This window comes from Rutilus rutilus, assembly GCF_951802725.1.
Source record: "Rutilus rutilus genome assembly, chromosome: 3".
NCBI classification, from domain to species: domain Eukaryota; kingdom Metazoa; phylum Chordata; class Actinopteri; order Cypriniformes; family Leuciscidae; genus Rutilus; species Rutilus rutilus.
In genome coordinates, this window is record NC_140211.1 from 21,440,798 (window position 1) to 21,460,745 (window position 19,948).

Here is a 19,948-nt window from a genome sequence, read left to right on the forward strand (position 1 = left end):
CTATCTGCCCACTTTGGCCAGTATTTTTTTCTTTTTCTTTATTTTTTCTGCCAACATTTTTTCTGCCCCAGTCATAAAAGAAAAATAATAAGTTAGTAAGTAAAAAATAAATAAAATACTTTTATTTACCAAGGACAAATTGATCAAAGTGACTAGTAAAGATTTGTTACGAAAAAATATTGTATTTATGTATCACAAATTATACAAAAATATTAAAGGGACTGTGTGTAGGAATTTCTCCCATCTAGTGGTGAAATTGTATTTTGCATTCAAACGAATAATGCTCTCCAGCGCCTCACTTTTTCAAATGCGCGTTGCATCTACGGTAGCCGTTATGTACCAAAAAGCTATGACAGGATGTCTTATAATAGCACTTCGAGTTTTTCTTCGGGTGAACAGGTTTGTTATTTAAAACAAACTGAAACTTGAAACAACGAATAAAAGAATGTTACAGTATGAATTACTGACTGTGAAAAACATTAACTATGGTAATTAGTAGTAATGCCTTGTTAGATATCATCATCATCAGAGCCTTCTCTAACGTTACTTGCTCTGCTATTCATCAAAGAGCCTGTTTAACTTTTAACTATAAATGTTCTACTGTCTATATAATAAAGTACACAACCAAGCAATGAAAAAAAAAGCTTGTAATTAAGACCGTAACATTGACTTACCTGTCGAGAAGAAAGCAGGCAACTTCAGGGTCTCTTTTGAAAGCTTTCTCCTGCATTAGCTATCCCGACATTAACCCTTGTTTTTGTAATCTCCGGTCACGTTTCCTTTTACGGTCTATTTTGGACTTTTTCGACGACGAGGACTCATCCTGTGACTCAGCATATGTATGAATGAACGGTGTATAAATAACCGTGCAGTGCATCCTTTTAAACTTGCCGCGGCAGTGACAAGCACCTCTCACTGCTCTGCTCCTCCGCTTCTGCTGGCTTCAGTCACGTGACGCTGGTTCTGAACGAAAACGCGTTGTGGAAACGCGTTGGCCTAGTACTTTTTGTCCCTCTCTGCTATTATAGTTTTTCAAGATGGCGGAACTACATGGAAGCCTCCGTGGACCTACCCGTCCCATGTATATAAAGATAATAAATTCTTCGTTTACGAGGATTAGTCTGATCATTGGCATAGGTATTTGTACACCATTGAGGGCATATTTATTAATATAAATATTGATTTTAGATAATAAAATACCTAAAAAGCTACACATAGTCCCTTTAAGCATACATTAACTATTTTCAACATTGATCATTGACTGAAATAGAGATTGTGCCTCCACTCAGAGATCAATACACCTCAACAGTGCTTGAATATGTTATAGCACAACTAGTATCACACATGAAGACATTGTACAACTATGAGGGCTTCGTTGGAAACAGTGTTCTCATAAGAGCACAGCTCTTTTGGCAAAATGCTTGATTTTAAACTGTAATTCTTTCTACATGTATACACTACCTTTCCAAAGTTTGGGGTTGATAAGACTTTAATGTTTTTGAAAGAAGTCTGCATTTATTTCATCAAATTTAGTAAAAACAGTAATATTGTGAAATATTATCACAATATTATCATGAACTGTTTTCTATTTTAATATGTTTTAAAATAGAATGTATTTCTGTGATGGCAAAGCTGAATTTTCAGCATCATTACTCCAGTCTTCATTGTCACATGATCCTTCTGAAATAATTCTAATGCTGATTTGTTGCTTGAATTACATTTCTTTTTATAATCAATTTTGAAAACAATTGTTCTGCTTAATATGATCCATGATCCATTTTTTAAAGAATTGTTGTTGACTAGAAAGATCAAAAGAACCAAATTTATTTGAAATAGAAATCTTTTGTAACATTACAAATGTCTTTATTACTTTTGATCAATTTAATGTATCTTTGCTGAATACAAGTATTAATTGCGTAAAAAAAAAAAAAAAATTTACCCCAGTCCCCAAACCTTTCAAAGATAGTGTATACATTTGACATATGCCTTTTTTTAAAGCGACAAACATTTTTATCTGTTATTGTGTTCCCTGGAAATTAACCCACCCCCTTTTAACGCCACACTCTACCATTTGAGCCATAAAAACATTTAATATATTTTCATAGATTTACATTGGTTGCTCAGATATGTTATAAAGTTGATTGCTGAAAAATAAGGGTCAGGCAAATCTTAATGTGAATTTCCACCTGCTTTATGTTGATTGTCAGGCTTTTGTTGTCAACCTACCTTTATTAAATTGACTGTTTTTATGCAATTTAAGTGGTGGTTATGGTTAATGTTGTCAAACTTATTATCCACGTGTTTTTGTTTTGCAGGATTGAGGTTTCCAGTGATGATCGGCCTGTGAGTGCTTCTCAATGGCTCAGAGAAAGAGGCCAGGGACCAACAGCAGCATGGCCACAGAGCCTCACGCTTCAGCTCCACGCTCCTGCCCAGCCCCGTACCCCAACCCTGAGCACCCCGAGGAGGAGTATGAAGAGCATGGGGAACCTGAGGAGTCCCAACACTCCTACCACAACCAAGAAGAGGCAGATTTGACAGACAGCCGACCGACCACACCCACCACTCCAGACCATGGCCACAGAGAATACCACAGCCACCCGGACAGTCTGGATGGAGACTCTAGCTCAGACTACGTCAACAATACGTCTGATGAAGAAGAGGACGATTTTGATGAAGGGCTACCGGAAGAGGATGAAGGCGTGACATATTATATCCGCTATTGTCCTGAGGATGACAGCTACCTGGAGGGAATGGACTGTAACGACCCAGAATACAGACACCCGGACGGTCGCATGGAGCCACCTCCGGACACAGAGGAGTGCCAGGAAGTGGTTGAAGAGTGGGTAGAGGACAATGCACATGGTGATGGAGAGGTGCGTTGCGAAGTTCTTGAGCAGGACTCTGACCAGCAGCTGTATGACGGCAGACCCGAACCTGTTCTCGATCACCACCACCAACACTATCCGGATCCCCAGCAGGACCAGATTCCACCTCCTGTTGAAGATCAGGATGTGCAGGATTTTGAGGGGAGTGAGGGCTACTGCCCTGATCAGGAGGAAGAACCGCAGGTGGGGCAAGACAGAGATGGCTACGCAGGTGACTGCTATGCCACAGAGGACAATGGAAACTCTATGCACAGGTCAACGTACCGGGGGCATAAAGGCACAGAGGGGGAGACGGGAGAGGAGGCGGAGGAGGATATTGATCAGATAGTGGCTGAGATTAAGATGAGCATGAGTATGGGCAGTCTTAGCAGTGGCACTGATCAGAGCCCAGAGGAGCTGGCACCTGATCCAGCACCAAGCGGGTACCAGCCAGAGACACGCTCCAAACCCGAACCTGCCCCTGCCCCTGCCCCATACCCTCAGCCTCACCGTCATGACGGCAGACCCAAATCCCTCAACATCCCCCCTGCCAGACACAATTCTGAGCTCCAGAGGAACTATAAGGTACGACCTCACACACCAGAGGACAGACAGAGATGGACGCAGGACCAAGTGAGAGAGCAGGTAGGTGGATTTGCATAGCAAGCTGTAAATGCATCTATCTGTTGCAGCTTAAATTAAATACATGGTTCAGTTAAAACAGAATAAATCAGCTCCGTAAATATGAAAGCAATAAGATCAACTAAATACATAGAGAATTTGTATTCAATTTATTTAGCAATTTATTCAATGTATTCAATTTATCTCAAACTAATATTCTGTGGATGGAATAAATGATGAAATAAATTATCTCGGTAACACTTTACAATAAGGTTCATTAGTTAACATTAGTTAATATATTTACTATCATGAACTAACAATTAGCAATACATTTTTTACAGTATTTATTCATCTTTGTTAATGTTAATAAAAATACAACTGTTCATTAATTGTTTGTTCATGTTAGTTCACAGGAAATTAACTAATGTTAACAAACACAACCTTTGAATTTTAGTTAAATTAATAAATTAATAAAGATGAATAAATGCTGAAGAAGTTTTGTTCATTTTTAGTTCATGTTAACTAAGGTAGTTAACTAATGTTAACTAATGAACCTTATTGTAAAGTGTTACCATTATCTCTTATTAGTGTCTTTCTGAAGGCAGCTGCTCTGTGATGTATATACACTACCGTCCACAGGTGTGTGGGGTTGGTACAATTCTTTAATGTTTTTAAAAGCAGTCTCTTATGCTCACCGAGGCTGCAAATATTTGATCAAAAATAAAATAATATGTATTTAATATTATTTTCTATTTTAATACATTTTAAAATGTAAATGTTTAAAATGTTGATTGATTGATTGATTGATTGATTGATTGATTGATTGATTGATTGATTTTTGTACCATGCTTCAAAACTCGCAAAGTCTTCTGCATCCTTTTAAATAGTTAAACAGTCAGAAATATTAATGTAATAATAAATGTTACTTATTTTAATCTAATAAGAAATATAATCCCTAAAGGTCACTCTGAAATATGCATATTCACTATTATAGTTAAATATTAATGTGAGTGTTGACAACCCTCATTTAAATGCAAGTGGCATTTAAGTAAACAAAACTAGTCCTTATTTATGCCAAGTCAAGATTGAACCTCAGTATCTTGACAGCTGAACAATGAGTAATAATCTACTATATTATGCTCTTTAGAGCTGATGCATAAAATGTGATATTTGGAGATGGCTCAGAATGTATTCTTTAATGTGATGTAAATGTATTTCTGCATAATTTTGGGGGTAGATCCAAAGACAATTATAGAGAATATGCCGTTATTACCATTTACTTGCTCATTTCAAGGCGAAAGCATTCAGTTTGAGCAGCAAGTTGAAAAGGATGAAAGAAAATCATCTGGCAGATATTGGAACCATCTCATAACCCAGACATGAAGGGGACCCTGATCAAAAGCAATTTCTTGAAATCCCCAAATGACTTTCATATGTGCAGCCATTTGTTAATATTCAGGAATAAACAAATTTCCACCCTGCTAGAATACATTACCTTGAGAAGCTTTTCAGATTCCATCCCATTATGCTCACTCAGGTACATTGTGTGGGTGTTTTTCTCTTATCTGCTTGAACAACCCCAAAATGAAAAACTGGCTCATTGCTAGAAACCTCTGACTAAAGTCACTAAGCAAGCAATAAAGACAAACAATGATATCCATGCATTATGCCAAGTAGTAGTTTGGTTTGCTGAAAAATGAGAAGAGGTGCTGACTTTCTAATGGAAGTTTTAAAAAATTTAATCGAGTTTGAAAAATTATGTTTTCTTAGATATTTTCTGGAATTAGGTGAAGGGGTGAGATTTAGTCAGATTGCCTCATTGGTCCAGTGAATGTCTTGTGAAGTTCTATTACCCTCCTGCTTCTTTATTGCCTTTGGGCAATGAGGAGATTACATTTTATCCTGTCAGGCAACAAATGAATTTCATCAAGTAATAATGTCCTTATGTGCAGTAGACAGAGTGCTCATTTGAGACTTTAACTTCCCTGCAGATAGACAAAGATTAAAAGTGTCTTTTTAAGCACTGTGCATTTTCAGTTAAAGACAACATCTGTTCATTTTACCAAAGTGTTTCAATACATTGTGTTCATTGTACTGTCTAATTTGTTCATGTTGGCTTTTTGGATGGCATCAAATTTTGAATGCTGTTCAATGCTGTCTGCAACCCATCATCTGTTTTTTTTAAATGTCACATTTCACTCTCCACTCATTTTTCACTCATTTCTCTCAATTTAAATTCTCTCTAGGTGTCTAATAGTGCAGAACAGCCAAGGAAGCAGCAGCGGTCTGATCTCAATGGACCACTGGAGAACAACAATGTCACTGAGGTGAGCCTATAATCATAGAACACATTAACCAATCAATATGTGACAGCATGCAGACTTTGCACCCCCCATAATCACCACATATTTCTTTCCATCAGAGCTGTTCTAGTCAATGTCAGCCTGTTGTCTTATTTTCTTCACGTTTCTCTGGCTTTCTTAGACAATTTATGTTTTTTTCCAGCATATCTAAGCTGTTGCACTAGCTTGTCACCATCCTCCCCCATGTGTTGATATAGTAAAATAATTGGCTTTGCCCTTTCCTGCCCTGGTTCTACTGTATTTACATAGACTGAGGCGAGTTCAGCCTTGAGCTGCCTGTTCGACTGCTTCTCTACATTTTTTATGTATTAATGTAACCTCCATAAGAGCCTTGCACCCTGAATGCAAGAGCCATAAAATGAGACATCGTCTGGGCAGCTACTCAAAACCACCAAATAGGTGTTTAAAACATGTTTAATAGCGCTGCCAAGCAACCTGCCAAGGTCATTTTTAGATCATTCTCAACACAAGCTTTTGAATGTTCATGTTTTTTGTGGCCTTTTTTTTGGTATAAAAACTGCCTTATGAATGTTTCACATGTAGGAGGTAGTGAGATAGCCAAATTAAATTTGTGAATTAGGGTCATGAGTGTCAAGAATATTCATTGTTAAACCTTCTTAAAAATGGTTCTTTTTTTATTTATTTGTATTCGTTTTTTTGTACATATGGTATTTTGCAAGTTAGGGAACACTCGCCCAATAAGTCAAAGCCTAATGGTAATAATTATCCACTAAGTATTCACCCAAGGGAATTCTGTTTGTACACATCACTTGCATTGGGATGCAACTATCTTATGTCATGTAAAGCAGTATTCAGTCTTGCCTTACTTCCTCTGAAAACATTTAATTACCTGTGCTGAGGGAGCTTTTGAGTTCTTAGATTGCATTTAATGAAGGCCTCTTGAAGCATAACCTCCATTTGGATAGCTCTGTAGTAAAATGATGGCTATTACTCTGTCTGACAGTGTGTCTGTGGCATACAGTGCTCGGCACAGTCCTGCAAAGAGCCACTTCAGAATGAATGACAGGATTTTGTATTGTGATCATCCATTTGATTCTGAGTTTTAGGTAATTTATTTATGTTATATATATATGTTTTTTTTTCCTGGGCTCATTGACTATACTCTGGTCTGGATGGCAAACATTTTGTGATAACCATATTATATTCAAAGGTGCATTGTATAATATTTAGGAGGATCTGTTGACAGAAATGCAATATCATATGCATAACTATGTTTTCAGTGGTGTATAAAGACCTTACATAATGAATCGTTATGTTTTTATTACCTTAGAATGAGCCATGTCTATCTACATACACCGCGGCCCCCTTACGTTGAAATAGCCATTTTGCGCAGACATGTTTCGACAGTAGCCCTAAACGAACAAACTACTACAGAGTGCCTTTCGTCACTATGTTTTTTCTTTGTGCAAAGAAGCTAGCTAAAGTCAGCAAATAAAACACTGACACAATGATGAACAAGTAACAATAATATTCGCAATAACATATCGTTTTACTGAATAATTACGTAAACATAATTTCTTAATTTGTCTTTGTAAAGAAACCTCATTGCTTAACTGGCTACTCTCTGCTGTCTCAGACGACGCCATCTTTTCCTGACGGCCACCGTAACTTCTGTTGGGTGCAATTCGCAACCTCACCGCTAGATGCCACTAAAATTTACACACTGCACTTTTAAGTTATGATTATTTAATTAAGTCAAATCACACAATCGTGCTCCGAATACAGCTGAGTGCCACACAGTCCTGCTGATATTCAGACCAGCATGATAAAGAGTAAACAAGAAGTTAATTTTGAGCAAACAATATTTTCCACTAAATATTGCCAGTTACTTTGTATGTTTGTATGTTGGCAAACAAAGCCACATGCGGAACCGTTCTCAAACAATACAATAGTTTGAGTGAGTAATTTAATGACTCATAAACAGTTGCTGAATTTGAAATAGCAGGATATTAGTATAGTATTTGAATTAGTAAGAATAGTACTTTATGTTATGCTACTTTTAAACTAATTGTTTGATTGAATGATTCAGTGACTCGCTTATAAAGACAATCTTTTGTTTCGGTTAAATAAATTGTTCCATGACTCACTCATTAAGACACTTGTTGCTACCTCCTGAAGTTAAACTAGAGATTATGTTTTTCTTATAAAAGGTAAATACTTAATAAGCATGCTGTATGTTGTAAGGATGTTTCATCTCCCTTCATACATCAAACACTGTTTCTCTGTTTCTTAGCCAGCAAAGAAGACGGCCTCATTTCCCAGCTTTGTGGATGGTAAGCGAGCATCTCCTGTCTTTTTTTTTTTTTTTCAGCATTTGATAATATGCTCCCAAAACTTTTATTCTATCAGAATTAAATCAACTCAAAAACAAATCAAATTCACTAAACCAACTCAGAGCATGGAGATTAGAGAGCCGCGCTGAAGAATGAATTATGTCTCAGTGGATTTACATGGTGAAATGCAGGCGGAATTGTAAGCTGTTTTAATGGGTTACAGTGGTGAGACCGTAATTAGAATAGTCATGTTTGCTAATATAAGGGCACATGCAGTAGATGCTCAGCTAGAGAAATACTTACAGACTGTTACAGGAAGCGAAAGAGAGTTCTGGAAAACCAGAACAATCGATTGACCACATCTTATTTTTGGTTTATGGAAGCCAAAGATTTATTGCTGCTGTCATTTTTGGGAACAAATTCTGCTTTCTATTAAATGGATAGAGTTCTGTCACATTAAAATCTTGTGCCTGAATGATGGCAGTATAATGTATCCCTTGGTGGGTGTCACTGTCATCCACATTTCCATATCACACAAACAGAAAACACGCCACACACCCTGCTTTTCCTCATGTGGCTACCTTCGTTCCCGCATTTCAGTGTCTGCGGTAAAATTTTATCAGCACTCACTGTGGGATGGAATTGAGAAGAACACATATATTCAGACACACTTTCATACACACAACATCTGCATGCAACTTTTCTTCCTGATAAGCTCACGCTCATATGCCTTATCAGTCACTGTGAGGTGGTCTACAGAGGAGGTGGCAACACAACAAATAGCTTTAATAATGAATTCTCAATGCTTCCCTTCTAACAGTGCCAGGCCCATGTGAGCCTGAGGACCTCATTGATGGGATTATCTTTGCCGCCAACTACCTCGGGTCCACTCAGCTGCTGTCAGAGAGAAATCCATCGAAAAACATCCGGATGATGCAGGCCCAGGAGGCAGTGAGCCGGGTCAAGGTACAGAAACCATGAACCTCTATTTTTACATTTTATTTTGGTGTGGCTCTCAAGCGAAGCAGTTTGGATGAAGCTAATGCAGATTTCTCTGTGGAGAATTAGATGAGATGAGATTTGTTTGTTTACACCCCGGGACTTGTTGATTAATCAGTAGTTATAGGATTATTTTCCGTGGTGTAGGAGTGTAATCCCTCTTCCTCCCAATTGGTTAACGTAGAAAGCCCTCCTGTTGCCATGTTACATGGAAAATTCAAGTGAATTCATTGTGTTTTAAGAGAACACGTGGCGCAATTTTTCAAAAAAAAAAATGGGAGTTGTTTCCCCCAAAGCACTTTGGATACTGATCTTCTCCAGCAACAATTAAAAATAGACAAAAACAAAAGACAAAGTTCTGTATACACTTATGTATTTATTAATGCCATCTCTTTTCTTGCATTAGCAGTAGTGGTGTGTGATATACATTATCTATGACACATTTTAAGTGTTGTTTTTTACAATGTGCAAGCTGACACTCACTTTGCAACAACCAAACAAAAACACACCTCGAGAAAGCCCACTGTGTGATGTAGCATGCAGTGTGATTAGAATGCAGTTAGAATGCCAATGAAATGGTTTTAAAAGAAGCAAGAGCAGAACCGTTGTATGTCTCAGAGCAAAACAGAAAAGTAAATTTTTAAGCCAATCGTTTGAGTGAATGATTCAATAACACATTCACATAAAGACACTTGCTTCGTTTCTGAATGAATCATCCATTTTGAACAAATTGTTTGAATGAATGATTCAATGACTCACTATTGGAAGGTTTAATTTCATATTTAAAAATGTAATTACATTTTTTATTTTTCATCTGAATGCTAACAGTGTCTTAATATTCTAAATGAATTTGATTAAATGTAAGAATTTGAATAAATGTAAGAATTTGACATACGGTTAATACGATTAGGAAAAATAGCCCATATGAAGGTAGAAATGCCCCTGGAAATCATATATAGGGAGGCAAATATCACCCCTTAATGGAAAACTTTACTTTTTGCCATTTCCACCGCCCAGAATAAGAAAATTAAAAGCTTCGGGAGTCAGTTGTCCACAACAGGCCTAAAACCAGATAAGGTACCAGCTCAAAACACACACTCAGCAAAATATTGTCTAATTATCATTATCAACAAACAGAAGAGGATTCATATTGCCAGGATGAATCTTTAGTTTACCCACATCTATTTATTTTGCTGTTAATTATTAGCCATGATTGGCACTCCATTGCACTGAGGCAGGAGTTAATGGACTTGTTGTTAGCCCTGTATTAGATGTTTTATGCCTTTCAGCACTAAGCAATGGGGATCCACACAAGCACTGTGAGAAGCTGCCACCCTAACAAAAATATGCTGCGCACGATGTGTCTCAATCAGTTTCAGACTGCCTGGCTCCACTCATGCTTGATATACTTCAATTTAAATTTTTCAGGACAGGAGCAGTTCTAGAGTAGTGCATCTGAATATAAGAAATGAAAACATGCTGTAGAGCCGCGAAATTTGAATGCATCAGGAATATGCAACTTTTGGCTAAGTATGCTTGTTTGTTCATGACAGGAGCATCTGTGAAGTGTAAAATCACTGCTGTCTGGTCCTATGGATACATGGTACTTTGATGGTATCAGATGGTAATACTTGGTTCTGTATTATGTATATGGTTCTGAATTTATGTATACATACATCATTTAACCATTATGTATATGGTTCTGAATATGGTTGATTATCATATTCATGTGACAAAGGTATTTATATGGCACATACTTCAAAGAAAAACATTGTATTACCTTGCATTACCATGTCCAAAAAAGTAATACCATGGTGCTTTCTTTTAGGCTGGTGAGACATCAAACTTTGAGATAGAAATGACCTTTTAATGCTTTGAAATGTGGTACAGAGGTATTGCATTCCTTATCCTTACAAAGCAGTAGTCTTTAATCCCTAGTTTACATTGCTCCCTCTTGTATTGCATGTTATTTTAGGAAAAGCCTCTTGTTTTAACTGCAATGCTTCATTGCAGTCCTCCTGGTCAACAGCTGGCAGTTAATTTTACATGAGATGCTCCACAGTGGCCCTCTAAGCTGCTCCACATTTAGAAACACATACCTGTGGCAAGGACAGGTACACACACCAACAGACATACTGTACACACAATTTGTCAGCTGGGTTCACACTCACACAGACCCATGGTGGGCATGAAGGACAGGGAATGTTCCTTAAAAAGGCAGGATCACTCACTTGAATCTGTGTAATACAGAGGTTCTGTATAATACTACATACAGGTCTCCCTTTCGGTCACAATCACACAAGGAAGTACACCTGTCTGGATAGTCTCTCTCTCTCAGATTAAAGACCCCATAGAAGGAACTTTCTCAGGGTACAGTATGTTCCAACTGGCCAGTATAGAGTCCTGTGAAGTCTGATCTTCAAGCAATCTTAAAGAGGTGGTTGATTATGATTTCACTTTTCTAACTTTAGTTAGTGTGTAATGTTGCTGTTTGAGCCTAAACAACATCTGCAAAGTTACAACGCTCAAAGTTCAAAGCAAAGGGGAGATATTCTCTTTTAAAGAAATTGCTCTTTTAAAGAATTGCTACAACAAACGGCTGGTAGGGACTACACAACATTCCTCCCGGGTTAGTGACATCACAAACCCAAAAAATTTACATAAACCCCGCCCCCGGGAACGCGATATATAGATTATCATGACAGAATATGCTAATCAATGACTTGAAGATATCTACACATAAGCTACATAAATTCATCAGCTAACCATTCATAAATGTCCTGTTGCTTCTACATGTTTTCAATTCTTCTTGAGTCTCTCCATCTTTGTCTGGCATGGTTTGAACATTAAAGGCTAAAAGTTTTAAAATTTTTCAGTGCATGTCTGTGTGAGGTCAAAGGACACAAGCTGTTGAAGCTCCGCCCCCTGTGCTGGGAGCAGCAGCTCATTTGCATTTAAAGGGACAGACACAAAAACTGTGTTTTTGCTCACCCTCAAAAAGTGACAATTTTAACATGCTAGATAAAATATATTTGGGGTATTTTGAGCTAAAACTTCACATACACACTCTGGGGACATCAAAGACTTATTTTACATCTTGTGAAAAGGGCATTATACCACCCCTTTAAGTAAGATTTCAAATCATAGGGTGTATGTATTACCAATATTCATTGATATATCACTATATTTTGTGGAGAAGGAAATTTATCGATCAGACATTATTTATCTTCACAAAAATCAAGAAGTTGGAGCTCTGAAAGTTTCATGCAGTTTAATTCCCCTCAGACATGGACATTATTGGTTTTTGTGCATAAGTTTAATATGCACAAGATATATGACACCAGGGACGTCGTTAGGCCTATTTTAGGGGGGCTGAAGCTACCCCAAAATGTTCTTAAGCCCCCCTAAATGATAATAAGAACAGCAATAACAATTCGATGTATCAAGAATTCTCTCTATGGCTCTGGTCTGAAGTTATGCACCCTCCCGCCTACACACACCGATACACACGCGTTCACACCTGACCAAACGTGAATAGAGCGTCTGGCGCGAGTGATTTACTTTACGCGCGTCTGGAGGTCCTGCGGCGCGAATGAGGCGTTTAGGCGCGTCAATTTCGCTTCAAACTTTTGCTTTTTACGTGCGTCAGTTTAGCTCTGGACGTGCGAATGGATTCAAAATGTTCAAGCGTCCAACTAGACGCGAATTTGACGTTGCGTTTGGTGTGAACGCACAGTACTGTAGGCTATGGTGAAAGGAAGATTGGTACTGCTAAGTGTCGTGATACAGAGTGAAACTGTAAGTTGTTTTTAATTACCTGCTTACCTTTAGCTACGTTTTCTTGAGGTAAAGGAAAGGGGATATTTTGGTTTGCTATGGAAAACTGCAGTCTAGTAGCTAGAGTGAACAAGCAAAATACAAGAAATGCTTAACTTAGCATGACATAAGTGTAGCTCTAGATGTGAGTGCAAAGATTTTGCAAACGCAAGTTACAAATATACCCTGGGGGCTAAGCCCCCCCTGTCTTCCAATCCTAGTGACGTCCCTGTATGACACAATCAAGAAGACATATAGTGCAAATTAACCAAAATTAGTTTTATATGTTAAACATGACAGTCTTTCATTTAAATTAATATTCTAGTCACTAAATGCAGGAGTTTCAAATATGACAAATTATACAATTATATATATATATATATATATATATATATATATACACACAATTATGTTTTTTTTGTTTTTAAAAGAAGCCTCTTATGCTCACCAAAACTAAACTTTGTTTGATCAAAATACTGTAAAAAACACAATATTGTGAAATATTATAATTAAAAAATAACCGTTTTGTATTTTGATATAGGTATTTAAAATGTAATTTATTCCTGTGATGGCACAGCTGAATTTTCAATATTTCTTATCATTATCAATGTTGAAACTTGTTGTGCTGCTTAATATTTTCGGGGGAAACCGCCATACTTTTTTTCAGGATTCGTTAATGAATAGAAGCATTTATTTGAAATATAAACCTAGCATTGTACTTATTGCTGAATAAAATAATATTAATACAATAATTTTCACAAGTTGTCAAGTGTGTTCGTAGGCCCTGTAGAGCATAATTTTTGTCAAGTGAACTGAAGTTCTACAGATATTTCTTGCTGAGTGAACACTGCGTAGGGACCTTGTAATTCAGAACGCAGCTTCAGTGTCTACTCCGGCTACCAGTGATCTCAGACCTCCTTCTGTTCCCTCTTCCAAGGGCCATGCCGGTCATTTTTCTTGCCAGCCTCCATTAAAAGCCATTCAAAATGAAACCATGGCAACACACTCTCTCCTTCTCCTCTCTATCCCTGCTATTATTATGTGGCTATAGATTCTTAAAAGTTGAGATGAGCTGCACAATCTTCCTTTCGGTATCTCGCTCACACACACACACACACACAACTCTTGACATTCATGCACTCACACATCTGCTCTTCCTCTCTGCAGATGATAATGTGTCTGTCCACAGCTGAGTGCGCAGTTTGTCAGTGCAGCGCCTGAGGACACTGTTTTTCTCGTCGCATTTCTAAAGTAGTGATTTCCAACCGGGTGTACGTACGCATACCCAGAAGGGAGGAGACGGTCTATTCTTATAAAATTGAATGGGAGAAATTGTGAAGCTCCGTATGGTGGCTATAGGTTCCACCTTAGAGTTAAAAAGGTCACATCTTTTTTTTTCTGTTGTTTACTCTTGAATGTGCATTACCTGGACCAGCCTCAAATATATAGTGTTATTGTTGTTTGCGTGAGAAGAAGCACAATATGGTACCATCAGTGTCTGATTTTATTCCTGATTTGAAATATGTTATTTTAAAGGTCAAGATCAGAACACACAGCATATGCAAACACTGAACATGATGCAATTCCATGGTAATTATAATAGTTTTACCCTCACTTAATTCGGTTTAATCTGACAAATGTTCTGCCATTGTTCTGATTTCGCTCATGTGATATTTTTCATACAGATTTGGTGTCGATGTAGGGGTACTTGAGCCTTACTGATGGGGCTGTGGAGGAGAAACACTTGCCATACCTCAGTCTGTCTCTAGTATCTCACATATTTTCTGAATAATAACAGTAGTACTTAAGCCAACATAAATTGCAGCACATTCTTTTTCATGCTGGCCAAGAAAGCAGGATGTAGCCATTTCTTTTGTTTTAGGCAAGAATCGTAGGAAAGATGCCTAATGTTTTATTGAAGTGTATCCATGTAGCCTCCAGATTGATGCAGTATTTATGCAACATTCATCGCCCACACGTTCACTGTCTCATTTCCCCTTTACTTTCAAGCTCTTTCCTTCTCGTGCTGTTGATTTATCTCCTCATTTCTCTCTCTCTCTCATCTGCCAATGGCGGATGAGGCATGTTGGCAGCCAAAATGACAGTAAAGGAGCAGTCGTGCACATGATGCTCAGTCAGAAAGAGATGAGAGCAGTTCAAAGGATCATGCTCCCAGTCAGGTGGAAGAAGTCTGTAGAGAGAGACTTGAATGGGATCAGAATGTAGAATGCTTGTGTTGTGCATTCAAGCTGCTTACACACTATCAGACAGACTCATAATGTGTGGGCTCTTAAAAATGTATTGCAGGACAATTTTTACCTCTTTCTAACCATATCACTCTTCTTTATGTTGAAATTGTATGTTCATTCTAGACAGATTTACTCTTATAATTCAAGTATGCTTTATATTACTTGGAATTGTTTAATGTTTTGTAGACAGCTTTAATTTGAAATTAAATTAAAATAATTTTAGTCATAGTTTTTGTCTTTCAGTGAAAATATCCTAGTCATATTCATTAATTTTAGTCCATTTTATTCTGACTAAGATGGCATCAGCATTGTTATTGTTCAGATTAAAATATTACATTTTTAATTTAAGTAAAGCTGAAATAAAATTGTAACAGATCCACTGGAGGCAGTTTGCAGTTCCAAGTGCAGTTTATTACAAACAAGATCAAACATGAAATAAAAACATGGCGTGGCATGAAAACTCAAAACGAAGACATGAACATAGATTTACACAACAGTGATCTACAGGAAACAATACTTGACAAAGACACATGGCAAACATGAGGGCTTAAATACACAGACTGATTACAAAACAAGGGACACCTGTGAACAATGATCAGACAATTAACCAATGACAAGACACATGGCAGGATCACATGACAAACAGGGAATCACATGACAAGACACAGAAACATGACAATGACAAAACCAAAACGTGACAAAAATAGAATATAGATATTAGATGAAGAACTTAAACTTAAAAAACAAAAAGCGAAAATTAGAAATGTTGCCTTGGCAACTAACTAAAATAAGTTTGAAGTACTATACAAAAAATAAGACTGAAATAAAAAATGTAAACTAAATAGAAATATATATATATATAAAAATAAAAAAAAGCACGTAACAAAATTACTGAAACAAACTAAAATTAAAATGAAAACTGAAAATATTTGAAAAAAGATAATTCAAAATTATAAAAGATAATTCAAAATAATAAATACTATAATAGTATATAAATAAGACTAAAATCATAACATATTTTCAGTCAGTGAAAATAACATTTCAGTTGACCGGAAAGTGCAAAATTAAACCAAGTGATTTAAAACAATCATATTCTTTCTAGATTTTCCTTTCTCAAAAAAACATTGCTAGTGCATTATAATATCTTGCATGTTTCTCTAATTTTGTTGTCGCAATCAATAACGGTTGCACAGTAGAAAACATTGTATCCAGTCAGGTCCACTATGACAGCTGTTGTTCTCCCTGCAGTCATAATAAATGACAGGTTAATAAACTGAGGTGTCTGCATTTGTTGTGAGATTCTGACAATGAATCCAGTGTCAGTGATGAATCACACAACTATAACAATTTGACATTTATTGAAAGTAATGACTGCTTGTGTTATAAGAGGGCTAAAATATCTATTTAGGTACAAATAGACATTTTTTTCTTATCCTGCTGCTGAGAAATTCAAACCTTCTGTATTTTTTGGCTTTCAGTGTAACAGTTATTAAACCCATATCTGCATGTCCTATGATTTGCTATCCGTATGTATGTGTGTGAAGGGGAAATGTTGCTGCATTCTGGGTTTGTTTGTGTTTGTGTACAAAGAACACACATGCCATACATGGCATGCAGACTTTGTGTTTGGTTGTTTATATGTTTTTGCCTGTTTTTTAATGTTTTTTTTTACCTTCATGCCTTTTTGCTGCTCCCGTGTGTGACGACCCCTGTACTGTCCTGAACGTCTCCCAGAGGGTACAGAAGGCAGCCAAAATCAAGAAAAAGGCGGTGTGTAAAAACAAAGAGAGCGATAGAAGAAAGAACTTGCCTTTTTTTTTTACCATCCACTCCATGACTGTGTCCATCATCTGTGTAGTTTTCATAAGTGCTGGTTCATACCATGTGGAGAGAAGCTTTAGATCGGGCTGTCTGGGATCTGTGAGGGCCTCTTCATCACCGCAGTCTAACTAACTATTGGCGAACCAGCCTCTTCTGGGCTGCAACTGAAGCATATGAACCTTTGAAGATACAGTATGGAGTCACAAATTTCAAAGCCATTTTACACAGACTGCGCTTTTAACCCTATAAAAAAAATGTTTGTGTAGAACCAAGTTCTTATTGCAGTAGCGCAAAACAAAAGTAAGGATCTGAGCAGAAATGTGCTGACAGGTAAATGATTGGCACTCTGAGACAGCCTGACAGCTGGTTAAGTGTGTCCATTGTGTTATTTTACTTGCGTCTGTCATTGCATCACCTCACTGCGCCGAATGGGTCTCGCTCTCTCTCTCCTTCACTTTGCTCTCTAGTGTCAATCATCTCATTACTTCAAACCTCTGCATGGCTTCTACTTATAACAGGAGGCTGTATACCCAGTTATTATTTGTCTCTTGGCCTGATTACTTCACTGTGTTTCTCACTAATAGGCTTTGAAGAGTTTAAAAAGAAAAAAATGTTTTCAACAGTTTTGATTGTGAGTACGTGCCACCATTGCCCAGCAGTAATCAATTATTAATTGGACAGGTTATCAATGAGCAATGCAGTTTCACATTTTCAATCCATATGTTCTTTGCCCTCGAGCATACCATATTGTTTCCCATTTGGACTATTAACGCTGCAATTTACTGAGGTTAAGCACTGCTCTGGGCTCCCCTCCCATGTGGACAAACTTATACTAGTGCATGATTTATGAAGCATAACATACTTTCATTAGGAGCTTGTGAGTTTGTGCCTTTTCCTTAGGGCTTTTCATGAGCCATTGTGAATTATGGCATTGATACATTGGTGACCTCTTGGAGGTAGGGGGCAGTTTTTCACAGTTTTGTTCTTTTTTTTCTTTTCTTTTTTTTTTCTTTTTGTCAGCAGAGCCCAGAGGGAGATGCTCAGACTTTGACGGAGGTGGATCTTTTCATCTCAACTCAGAGGATCAAAGTGCTCAATGCAGACACCCAGGTGAGTTCATGCAGCTGCCTAGAGCTACAGGTTTCGAAATAAAATCTGAAAAAGACCACACTATAAAATGGGAGTAAATAGAAGCACATTAGTTTAAATCATTAACTGACAGCTAAATTAATTGTAACACTTGGATGCTTTTCATAAAAAGCTAATTAAATAAGCCCATAAAATATGATCAAAATAGCCCTGAACCAAAATATGTAGCCTATACAGGTTTCATTTCACCTTTGCTTGTTTTCTTAATTATTAATATCAGATTTTTTAAAATAATTATTTTTTATAAATTCTTAAAATATTAACTGAGATTATGTTCTATTTTTAAAAAGTTTGGGGACCATTTGCAAATTATCTTGACTCTGGGGTTGTATTTCTTTTTTTTGATGTAGACTTTTTACACTAAGTAATGCAGGGTATATTTTGATATGCTGAAATTGGATCTTGTAGTTTCTGAGCATTTGTTTTCTTTCTCCCTTGAAATATTATTTTATAATAAAAAAAATCACTTTTAATTTGTGAAAAAAGTCAATGAATATATTGTTAAAATATATTGTATACAATTAAATATATTAAGATTACAGTGCATTATTTACATAATTTAGTCCAAATAGTATGTATATATATTCAAGTATGTATATATGTGTGCAAAATATGAAGACAGAGAAGTTTTCAAGACATAGATTATACATTATAAATGATATTTTGAAAAAAGGAGATACATCTTTTTTAGAATGGTGAAATATTTATGTAAAGAGAGCGCTTTTTTATTCAGATATTTTATATTACATAACTTTTTGTTACATAACTGACATAAAACACGCAATGTGTATCCATTGAGAGAAGGGATGTGCGTTTTGTTATTGATGGAGAGCTTAATGATGGCTATAAGCTTTGTACTTAATCTCCAGCTGCACATTTTACACATGCAGTATACGATCAACAGCTCCTCCTTTTCCACTCTAGTGGTACTATAAACAGAAGGAAGGAAGAGCTACATGCTCTGCGGCATTTAATGGTACATTTATTGCCCTGATACTGAGTAACATAGCTATGTTGCTGCGTTTATGTGTATGAGTTCTTACTGAACAGCAGTGAGTGGGCAGGCTGGCATGGACATTTCATTATGTGCTGCAATGCAGTGTCAGTCCTCACCCTGCCTGTCACATCTCACAGTGAGTCTCTATTGGCTGTAACAGATTCATTACAGTGCCTGCAAGGTACTCCTTAAACATTCAATGTACCCTATACGCCTGAAACTTAGAATTAAGTTTCTGTTTTTAAGCTGTTTTGAGTACTACATCCTCATGGACTGCACCAGATTTGCCAGTTCTTGCTTGAGATATTACTCCACTCTTCCATCAAGGCACTTGCAAGTTCTCAAACACGTCTGGTGGGACACATGGTTACACAAGGTTTGGCACTGCAAGGACGATCAGCTGTCTTTTCTGTCTCCCTGTTGTTTTTCAGAGTCAGTAGAATGGTCTCTTTAGTGTCCTAAGTTATGGTAACTGTGACTTTTATTGTCTATCACCTGTAAACTGTTAGTATCTTAAAGACTGTTCCACAAGTGCATGTGCAATAATTGCTTATGGTTTATTGAACAAGCATTTGTTCAAACCATTTCCGATAAATATATGTAAAGCTTATTTGGATTTTACAAAAGAATCTTTAAATACAGTATCCTGAAAAAGGGACGGTTTTGCTGAGTTTATAATGACTTTGTGGATTCTGGTGCACAGCCAACCCAAAAACAAAACGACAATGATAAAGCATCTCAGATGCAAAATTTCCATAACACAGAACCAAAG

General features: G+C 37.0%; 1 protein-coding gene across 3 annotated transcripts in view; it reads left to right on the plus strand.

The window, feature by feature from the left end:
* The window catches only part of apba2b (amyloid beta (A4) precursor protein-binding, family A, member 2b), a 79,184-nt gene that overhangs the window by 49,094 nt on the left and 10,142 nt on the right, over window positions 1–19,948 (plus strand). Inside the window, exons 3-8 of one of the 3 annotated variants that reach the window (XM_084404276.1) lie at window positions 2,316–3,512; window positions 5,735–5,815; window positions 8,106–8,145; window positions 8,966–9,111; window positions 16,944–16,979; window positions 18,054–18,140. In XM_084404276.1, coding sequence (XP_084260402.1) covers window positions 2,358–3,512; window positions 5,735–5,815; window positions 8,106–8,145; window positions 8,966–9,111; window positions 16,944–16,979; window positions 18,054–18,140 — 1,545 coding nt within the window. In that variant the 5' untranslated portion in view covers window positions 2,316–2,357. Of the gene's footprint in view, window positions 1–2,315; window positions 3,513–5,734; window positions 5,816–8,105; window positions 8,146–8,965; window positions 9,112–16,943; window positions 16,980–18,050; window positions 18,141–19,948 lie in introns of all 3 variants that reach the window. The other 2 variants (XM_084404278.1, XM_084404277.1) reach the window with 2 other exon arrangements.